At 43.2% G+C, this 10,000-nt stretch overlaps 1 protein-coding gene across 1 annotated transcript in view; it reads left to right on the forward strand.

The window, feature by feature from the left end:
- The window catches only part of LOC137978884 (autophagy-related protein 2 homolog B-like), a 43,285-nt gene that overhangs the window by 31,594 nt on the left and 1,691 nt on the right, over positions 1 to 10,000 (forward strand). The window contains exons 26-37 of the mRNA XM_068826000.1: positions 1 to 83; positions 163 to 288; positions 1,790 to 2,107; positions 2,758 to 2,900; positions 2,996 to 3,164; positions 5,086 to 5,253; positions 5,892 to 5,993; positions 6,083 to 6,149; positions 6,581 to 6,798; positions 7,348 to 7,707; positions 8,406 to 8,534; positions 9,314 to 10,000. The exon at positions 1 to 83 is cut by the window's left edge and continues 82 nt beyond it; the exon at positions 9,314 to 10,000 is cut by the window's right edge and continues 1,691 nt beyond it. Of these exons, the coding sequence (XP_068682101.1) occupies positions 1 to 83; positions 163 to 288; positions 1,790 to 2,107; positions 2,758 to 2,900; positions 2,996 to 3,164; positions 5,086 to 5,253; positions 5,892 to 5,993; positions 6,083 to 6,149; positions 6,581 to 6,798; positions 7,348 to 7,707; positions 8,406 to 8,534; positions 9,314 to 9,541 (2,111 nt within the window). The 3' untranslated portion in view covers positions 9,542 to 10,000. The remainder of the gene's footprint in view (positions 84 to 162; positions 289 to 1,789; positions 2,108 to 2,757; positions 2,901 to 2,995; positions 3,165 to 5,085; positions 5,254 to 5,891; positions 5,994 to 6,082; positions 6,150 to 6,580; positions 6,799 to 7,347; positions 7,708 to 8,405; positions 8,535 to 9,313) is intronic.

Genomic DNA, 10,000 nt, shown 5'->3' on the forward strand with positions numbered 1-10,000 from the left:
AGTTAATTCAGTACATTGCAGCCGATGGGGACTTGGTACCCAGTTATGAACCGGAGCCTGCTGATAGCGCCAAAACGCCATCGGTACGTATGAAAATCGAATTGTTGCATTGGCAGACCGGGCATGTCACTTCGTAAAGAACTAAGTTGATGCAAATTTCAGACTCCAAGCCGCTGTCCAATGGAGCCGCCGGTCAAACAGGGTTCCGTGGATGAAGGCGCTTTAAGCACAATCATGACAGAGGCCATGGTAGATTCCCACTCCGCGGAAGCAGCCACTCAAGAAAAGGTACCTCATAGTTCCTTACACGTAAAATTAATCGACCTGCCGAAAAGAGCCTGTCATATGCGGACGTTTGAGTCTTATTTCAACAAGCTTGTCATCGAAGTATAGAAGTGATCCTCTTGCTGAACTGGACAATTTAAGCAATTGTCTCTTGTAGACACCTGAAAATTCAAGCAGCACTTCAAATTTATACGTTCATTGAGTCCTTTCACGGGAACAAATGAGCCCAACAAATTGATCTGCTCCCAACTGAGTGGCTTCATAGCTCAGCCACTTACGTCCAGGTTTGACCCTAATTAGATGCACGCCCAATTTTGACATCCAACACAAAGTGTCCCTTTAAGTCTAAGTATTTGCTACCTATTTTCAACAATAAGGTAGGGGTAAAGGTTGGCGTTATTTTTAGCTTTGGGTAAATGCAGCAGTCAATCTTCACTTAAAGAGCAGTTTTTGGTGGACACTTTGTGACATAAGTTGTCTGTATTCTGAGACACAAGTGGTGTTGAAGTTGGCTAGAAGAGCAAGGGGACACTTCGTGACGCTTATTGAAATCCGCGTGCATCTAATTAGGGTCAAACCTGGACATATCTGTAGCTCAGTTGGTAAAGCATTGCACCCGCATCGCAGACGTCATGGGTTTAAATCCCGTTATTTGTCAGGTGTTTGTGAGAGACAATTACTTAAATTGTCAAGTTCAATGCGCGCATGACTTCTACATTTTGTCAATAACCCGCACTTCAAATGTATACATTTCTTTCATTGAAAGCTTCTGAAAGCTATATAAGCGAGCCTAACATTGGAGTATGTTTTTGTAACGACAGGCTTATTACTCATTTCATTGCTTTTGATACTGACTATGTGTAATGTATAAGGAGTTCCGCTGGTACCCTGAGACTGGTGGTGGTAGTTATAGTAGCAACTTGCACGTTCTCCGATCTGAGCATGCTTACTAGAATTGTTCTACTTCAATTCAAAGATCGCTATTGCCAGAGACGACGTGAAGATACTACAAAGATAAGGATTTAATGTGAGGTTTAATCTCTACAAACGACGGTTCGTTTATCATTTACTTCAAATTTTCCAAGAATTGTTTTCTTTCGCAGACATGCAATCCCTGGGGGGGGGAGGAGACTCACATCATGAAAGGGGCGGAGATGCTCGTCGTCTTGCGCAGGGGTGTAAATTTCGGATTTTGATCTCACTTAGGGTGTTCTGGGCAAAACGCCGTCATATGTATGGTCTCTTTTAGGGGGTCAAAAAAATCGTGGCCACTCCCAGCTTGGCCTCCTGTAGGGGTGTAATTCTAAATTTCCGACGAGCATTGCCGCCCTCTTCATATGCAAAGTGTCTCCCCCCCCCCCCCCCCACCCCGCCTCCCGGCTTTCAATCTCCGTTGATAGGCTCCTTATGGTAACGCTATTTATTGTTGCGACATTAAGAATCATTCATTTTGAATGTCTTGTTTAAAATCACCACCACGTTCTTTTCTCGATTTAACACACAGGGCTCCAGGGGAGAGTTGAATCATCAGCTTTCCAGGTCGCCGAGGCGAGATCTGTTCCTGTTTCCAGACGATGAAATGATCAGCGCTTTGGAAGATTTCTCTCCCGACGCTCACGATAACTCCGACGCACCTGTTGGCATTCGGGGACAGGAAGGTGTTGATAATGATGATGATGAAGAAGAAGAAGAAGACAGCGATGATGATTATTGTATTCTGGAGCACCCTGACAAAGAGCCAGATGGCTTGAGTCATGAAGTTATAATAAAATCTTTGGCTGATGAAAAAGTCAACGTCGTTGAAAATCACTTCTCTATTCCGGTAGGTTCCGTAAAAGCTCACACAGCTTCTTTCTTCTCTATCAATGAACCATCCCTCGTGGTAGAATACTTGATCACTAGATGTAACCTTGAATAGACTCTAAGCACACCCGGTAATGTAAGATAGCAAATACAAAATGATGTATGTAACTTAAAAGGGCATAGTCAACTAACATTGACACCAAACTGCTGGAATCTAAAACTGCTCAGTCCGGGTCAGGGATTGAATGTCTGCAACTTGCATTGCCAGAACGGCGGTTGTAACCATGGCGACGTTTTTTTACATTGTTTTGTATTTATGTAATTAGACCTACTGCCCTCATTTTGAAACAAATATTCTTTTCAAATTTGCTCGTTGTAGCGAGGCTAGAAAGGCTTGTTAGCCCTGAAACAAATGAATATTCTATTTTGGCAGCCATTATGATAGAGGTCTATGATTGTGTGCCTACGGGTTAACAACCGCTCTCGATGTGGCTTCTTAGATAAATTAACAATGCATCATAGGGAAGGTAATAAAACTTTTCTTTCGCATTGATCCGTGCATAAATGGCAATAGGGTGGAAACCTGAGGCGGTAAATCTCACACTTTGGGCACTGAGATTGTGTGGGTGCCCTCTGACAACAACTCTTGAAATGGTTTGTTTTTTTTAGATTGGTCCAAGCGATCAGCTCAGCGCCCCTGGCCATTTCCCTCCTCCAGTCTTAAGCTACACGGTAAAGGAGATGTCGGTGGTGTGGCATTTGTACGGTGGCCGAGATTTTGGCGCCACGCCCTCACGTGACCAAAAGAAAACGTACGTAGCATTACTCGAGAGAGAGCTGTAGAGAGGGGAGGGTAACAGTAACTTGCATGTCTTTTCCTACTGATGATGTGGTTTGTCACTTATAGGATAAGCTTTGCTGTGGACGAGAAAGGCCAGCCAGTTTCCCCCTTCTCTGTCAGACCCACCGTGTTAAATCCTCCGAAGCCGACATCTAACAGCTCCAAGAAACTCTCTCGAAAAAGCGGAGGACCAAACAGGAATAATCACGTGTTGATGGAGTTTTATTTAAACAAGGTATGTAAAGAGGATAGCAATTGTTTCTTTACAATTGTTCATGTATTTAACGGCCTTAAATTTGACCATCTCAATGCTAGTTGACTGTCATTTCGAATAAACCACCATTTGACATTCCAGATTAAACAGAGAGGAGGATAGGCCTGACCTTTATCACTCGGCGGCCATTTTGGAGTCTGTGGGGAATAAAGGCTTTGTCTTTGCATTGTTTTTGCCCGTCCAGCCTCACGCTGAATGAGAGGCTAGACGGGCAAAATCTTTTGTTTGTACATTGAGTGATATGGGTGTATTGGTCTAAGTCTCTCCTCTAAATAAATAGTTAGATACAGGTCCGAAGGAAAAAAAGAAAAAAAAGAAAAAAAAGACCAAAAGGTAAGGTGCAAACGGGACCTGCAGTCCCATGCAAGGCACCTCTTAACTAAATCGGTAAAAATCTTAAGAAATGCTTATTAAACTATTGTTGCCAGTGGCATCCACAAGTTCGTGCAAGACCCCATGAGCATGCTTTGTCGTGGTCAAAGACATTAGCAAATTCATTTTTGTACAAATTAGAAAAAGTCTTCATGTTTAGAAAGTCGCAAGGCTGAATTAATTTACATATAAGGTTTCAAAATTTAATGATGTCGTCGCTCCCACAAGAAAACAGAATAGCGGCAAGCCGGCAACGTCAATGAAAACGTCACCCCAAAATCTATTTTAGCGCAATCGTAAGTAGAATACAAGTTGCTTGGCAATTCTCTATTGTCGAATTCCCCATAATACACTTTGTTTGCCCCCCAAATTTTTTGTAAACTATTGTTTTCAAATGCTGTTGGGGACATTGCATATTCCCAAGAGCATTTGAAAACAATGGTTTATGCAAAATTCGGGGAGGGGGGGGGGGGGGGGCAAACAAAGTGTATTATGGGGAATTCGAAAATAGAGAATGGGCGAAAGGATAACTGAGAAAATCAGAGTCCTAGGGAAGACTCGAACCTACGACCTCGGTAACACGGGTCGGATGCTCTGCCCATTTTGCTACGAGAAATCATTGGAGAGCAAAGGTCGTTTATCTAGGTCCTGAATGGACGATATTCCCCACTGGTCTTCGGGCTCTACAAAGTCATGCGCCTCAGTTTATACAAATACTTGAAATGGTGGAAAGGTGTCATGCGCCCGTGAGAAGGATAGATTACAAGTTGCTTAGCAACGAGCGAGACGACAACATTAAAATCAGATTCCTAGCCAGTATTCAAACCTACGACCCGCCGTAACACCGGTCAGCGGTCGAATGCTTTACCCATTCTGCTACTCACTGGAGAGCTATAGGTCGTTCATCTAGGTCCTGAATGGAAAATGTGTCCCACTTGCTAGTTCTCGGATTTTTCAGTTGTCCTTTTCGCCCGTTGCCAAGCAACTTGTATTCTATCCTTCTCACGGGCACACTACACCTTTGCGTCATTTTCATGTATTTGCTATCGCCATTACCCCATCTTGTTCAGGTTGTAAAATATGGGCGAATTGTCATGTAACGGGTTGGGTACCAACTGGTCTAAAGTGAAGATAGAAAATGAATGCTTCATTGTTGTATGCTCTAGTTGCCGGCAAAACCTGAAATTTGGTGGTTTCACGTTGTTGTTTTGTGGAGTACAGCAAAGAAATGCACTGAAGAGTGATTATTTTCGCTTTTTAAACCAACAATATTCTTGCTTTGTGGCTACTTGTCGTCGTTGCTTAAACTTTTTATGCTTTGTAGCTCAGAGGTCGAACAAACGAACTAGTTATTGTAAAGCGATAGCATCGACTCATTTGTGGATAACGTGAATGTTATTATGAGCATGATGGCGTCACTGACAAATAACTGTATCATTTCCCCTTTTCTATTTAAACGAAGAGTTTTCCATTCTCGGGCCCATCCCTTCTGTTTTTTTTTCTTTTCCAGATTCGTCTTCAGTATGAGGAATATCCAGAGGACACGGAGCAGGTCTCGAGACTCGTATTACTCGTACAGGATGTAGAGATAAGGGACCGCTTGGCTCATTCACAGATTAACAAGTTCCTGTACCAGTACACCTCTGAGGCCTGTCCTAAACAGACCCATGCTAACATGGTAAAGAACCTAGAAATCCGTATACGTCAATTGAGTGTCGAAAGTAATTAGCGAATTGCTTTGGTTTTGCATTACTTCACTCAGTGATTGGTTCAAAGTTCTCGTGCCACTTTTTCAACCAATCAGGAGTGAAACCAAAACCAATCGTGGCTCGCGCGTGCACATTTTCCCGTGCTTTGTGTCGGCTACGTGTAATTACTTCCAGTTTTGATTGGTTTACTGGATTGTCTCCGTCGTTTTTGATTGGCCAAAGTAATTACTTTGGTTTTGGTTTTACGACACTCGATTGAAACCCGCTCTATTTCAACCTTGTTAAGATGATGAAGGTGTGGTGATTCTGTAAGAATGACACTGATCAGAACGGTGCTTAATTTAGGGGAGAAAATGAAAATTTATCCATAAGTGCTGACGTTCTTGACACATCAAATTTGGCTCAAACGTTGCTGTTTTGCTGACGACGGCAAAGAAATGGACAAAAGTGAAAAAGGCACGTGCAGGGCGTGCAAAGCTATTATTTTTGCCCAATAAATATGCGAATTTGTGACGTTCTTGTTGCCGTCACCGTTGTCGTTGCTTAAGCTCCCTGTTATCACGTCTCAATAACCTTAATTTATCGTCACCCTATCCTTATGTGTTAGATTTTGCTCAAGATGCTGTATATACGCCCTGACGCCGGTCTTAAGGCCCAAGAGTGCAACCTTAGGGTCTCCATTCAGCCCCTGAGACTCAACGTAGATCAGGTAAGAGTTTTCTATTACAAGTATACGTTTCATTTTATACCGTTCTTGGTGGTTTTTCTACTTATTCCCCTTATTTTGACTTCCCTTAGGATGCGCTATTTTTCTTGAGGAATTTCTTCTCAGAAATCATGGGAGAGGCTGCAAATAACCCGAAAGGTATTACTATTTATAGCGGCGTTGGTTTACTTGATTTCAAAGCAAATCGCGGAACATGTTAGCTACGCAGTGACGTTGAGGCAACGACAGCCATCAGGAAAAGTACTTTTTGTCAGAACAATAACGCAATCGTAACACGTCACAATTATTCAAGATGGCGGTGCCCGCGAAATTGTAAGTGAAAGTAATCAATACTAACACTTTCACATTTATTTATTTTAATATTTATTTATTTTATTGTTAACATGAATTTTTGGGCAGTCATATCAGCCAATCACAATACAAAGCAGAAGGCTCTGGAAAACTCTCACCAGTCGGTCACACTTGTGCTTTACACCTGATTGGCTTAGAGAGCGTTTGAAGACATTTTAAACAATCACTAAGAGTAGCAGGAAAAAACATAGCAATGACGAGGTACTTGTGTCTTTTAGGGTCAAGTTCTGTCGATTCCAGTCCAATAAAGTCTGCCGCGCCCTCCTCTGATTGGTTATCAAAATCCTCTGACGGAGAGGAGACACTAGTGAATTCGGCTTGTGGATCTGAGATAGATACCTCTGAGCCAGCCCCCACTTTCTTTAGGTCCTTTATATTTTCTCCTGAGGTGCCTATCAGACTTGACTATCAAGGAAAGAGAGTCGATATGGAACAGGTACGTGGACGCTGTTGGTTCCAAACTCATTTCCCGCAAGCTTCCAAAAATCGGTTTGTTTGTTTCTCTCTCTTTTTTTTTTTTTTTTTTGAAGCAACCCGGAATAAAGAATACTCAACTGAACTTCCCTTTAGGGGATTTCACTTTCAGGGCGAATGAAACAAATTATTGAAACACGACAGAGTTAATTCCAACTGGCAAAGGCAAACTGGTTGGTTATTTAATTGATCATGAGTTTCATCGGTGACAACGTAGATCAACTTCAGCTAGTGACGAGGGCAGAACTTGAACCAGGGTTCAGCGGTCATTCACCCCGATCACCCAGTCAAAATTAGTGCGTAGGCGACCAGTGGATCGCACGAAGCCTATGGAATTACGATGTTTGGTTAGGTTAGGATAAGCGTCTTTTGGTGCAATTAATTTTACGAAAGGTCACGGTCTTACTAAGGCATAACGGGTGGCTACCCAGATACACTGAACCAAATGAGAAAGCTTGGAGTTAGAAATTTATAATATGAATAATTTTGGCTTTCTTTGTTTCACACTTAGGGTACCTTAGCTGGTTTACTGATTGGCCTGGCCCAACTCAACTGTTCCGAGCTTCGTCTCAAGCGTTTGTGCTGCCGAAGCGGCTTATTGGGCATTGACAGAGTCGTCAATTATGCCTTGTCCGAGTGGCTTGCAGACATCAAAGGCACTCAGTTGCCCGGGATACTAGGTGGGGTCGGCCCCGTGCACTCATTTCTTCAGCTGTTTCAGGGATTAGTTGATCTGGTTTGGCTGCCCATTGATCAGTATCGCCGGGATGGGCGTGTCATGCGGGGTCTACAGAGGGGTGCAAACTCTTTCACTACCTCTTCTGCAATGGCTTTCCTTGAGCTAACCAACAGAGTCGTACAGATTATCCAGGTGAGGATGCCGCCCATAAAATAGGAAATCCATTCTCTCATTCTAGAACGAAAGGGTGTTTCCTCTTATCCCAACTTCAAATTTTCGCTTTTGGTGCAAAGACCATGATTAAGGGGCGATCCTTCAACCGCCCAAAGCTCAGGCAGGCCTCACCTGGCAATCCAAAGCCGAAACTCTTCACAAAAAAGTCACAGATAAATGAGACCAGGGAATCTGTATTCCATACTGATTGGACGCGAATATTGTATCTGAGTTGTGAATGAGCGTGTGATATGGTTGTCCATGCCACCTTGCCATTTATTTCCTAATTAAGAAATTCGGCGGAGCAGTCGGTATTCTATAGGAAGCACGTAGGTAAAATCAGAATGCTCACTCTTTATCTGTAGACGTAGTGTGACTGGAATACTACGTTTCTGTCGGCTGCACCCTTTTACTGCAATTTATGAGTGACCTTTACATGGGGGTCACCTGCAAAAACGGTTTGGTTATGCACAATGACCTCGCCTTCAGACCATGAAAATTAAAGTTAACAGAGAAAGTTCGGCTTGGAGTGGCTCTGTAATTTGATCGAGTTATCCCGTTGTCTTAATTTGGAATATTTCTTACAGACGTGTTTTATATTTAACATGTTTGTTTTACTTTCTATTGCAAATGTTAACTCTTACTTTTGACATACCAGTCCACGTGATTGTTTGCAGGCGGCGGCTGAGACAGCGTACGACGTAGTAAGTCCAGACTCCCCGGCTAAACGCAACCAGAATCGGTTGGCTCAACAACCTGCCGATTTAAGGGAAGGTGTTACCAATGCTTACCAAGTCTTTCGAGAGGTTAGAATAGAAAGGAAATAACGCTTATTTAGGCATTGTAATATTGAAAGCTTGTCGAAAACGGTACAAATAAGAGAGAGACTCGTCTGAAACGTAGACAACCAGTAAACTTCAAATGAGGTGACTGAGTGGGACCCCCAACTCTTTAACCGCTGGCCACACTCTTCTGTGGCGATAGATTGCGTTGTTTTCATGTATCCTTTTTAAATTGAAAGCATTCCGGGGTGCAGGGATGGCGCAGTGGTGAGAGCACTCGCCTCCCACCAATGTGGCCCGGGTTCAATTCCCAGATCCGGCGTCATATGTGGTTTGAGTTTGTTGGTTCTCTACTCTGCACCGAGAAGTTTTCTCCGGGTACTCCGGTTTCCCCTCTCCTCAAAAACCAACATTTGACTTGATTTGTGTTAGTTTTTAATTTCAGTTTACAGTGTCCCCAATTAGTGCTCGAGCGCTAGAAGGACTAGACACTTAAATAAAGTTCCTTTCCTTTCCTTTATTTCTCTTCTCATCCCATTAAATCACTCGACTATATGGCGACTTAAAGCCATGTTTAGACTCCGAACTTTGGTCGACCCAAATAAAGAATATTCCGCCTTCGGTTCCGACTGGGAACTTGATTAAGCAAGTTGTGTAGTTTTACATGTCGTGACAACGATATTTTCACAATTGATGCCTTAAATTCGACTCGCGAAAAAGTTCGACCATAGCCGTACTTTTGCCTAAAATTCCGAGCTTCATCGTCTGAAATAGACTTAACCGACTTTGCGTTGTTTTTAAAGGGACTGGGACAAACGGCCACTACAATAGTACAAGTTGCGAAAGACGAGCATGAACAGAAAGGCGTAACTGGAGCTGTGGGAGGTGTTCTTCGCCAGGTTCCTGCCACAGTCGTACACCCTCTTATCCTGGCTACAGAAGCCACTTCTAATGTCTTGGGTGGAGTCCGTAACCAGATGCTGCCCGATGCTCGAAGAGAAGCCACGGAGAAATGGCGAGCTAGCCCATGATCAAGCAAACCCAAGCCGGCTATAAAGGGTATTTCGTGGTGTATATCACGTGTTTCACGAGCATTAGCGATAGAAACCAACCGAACAAAATTTGACAATCAGGAACTTGATCATACAAGGTAGAGCCGTTCTTCGGTTTTAAAGTCAGTTTGAACAGTTTGAGTCAGGTGGCTCTGTTGGCGTTGAATCATCGGCTTTTATGGATGCAGTCCTCGTCGGTGGCCCTGCCTGCTATCATCGTCGGAAGTCTTCGTTGTCTTTGTCGGAAGTCACCGCTTCTTCGTCCAAGTCGTTATTATCTGACGGTCTGTTTGTCGGTACAGTGTTTTGTCGTCGGAATCTTCGTTATCGTCACAACGTTTGTCGTCGTCGTTCAGTAAGAAGTAAAAAAGAAAATATTTGGTCTGGTCTATTATGGATTAGGTGTTTAGATTTATGGAAACTGATGGGTGTTTTGTA

This window comes from Montipora foliosa, chromosome 12, assembly GCF_036669935.1.
Source record: "Montipora foliosa isolate CH-2021 chromosome 12, ASM3666993v2, whole genome shotgun sequence".
NCBI lineage: Eukaryota > Metazoa > Cnidaria > Anthozoa > Scleractinia > Acroporidae > Montipora > Montipora foliosa.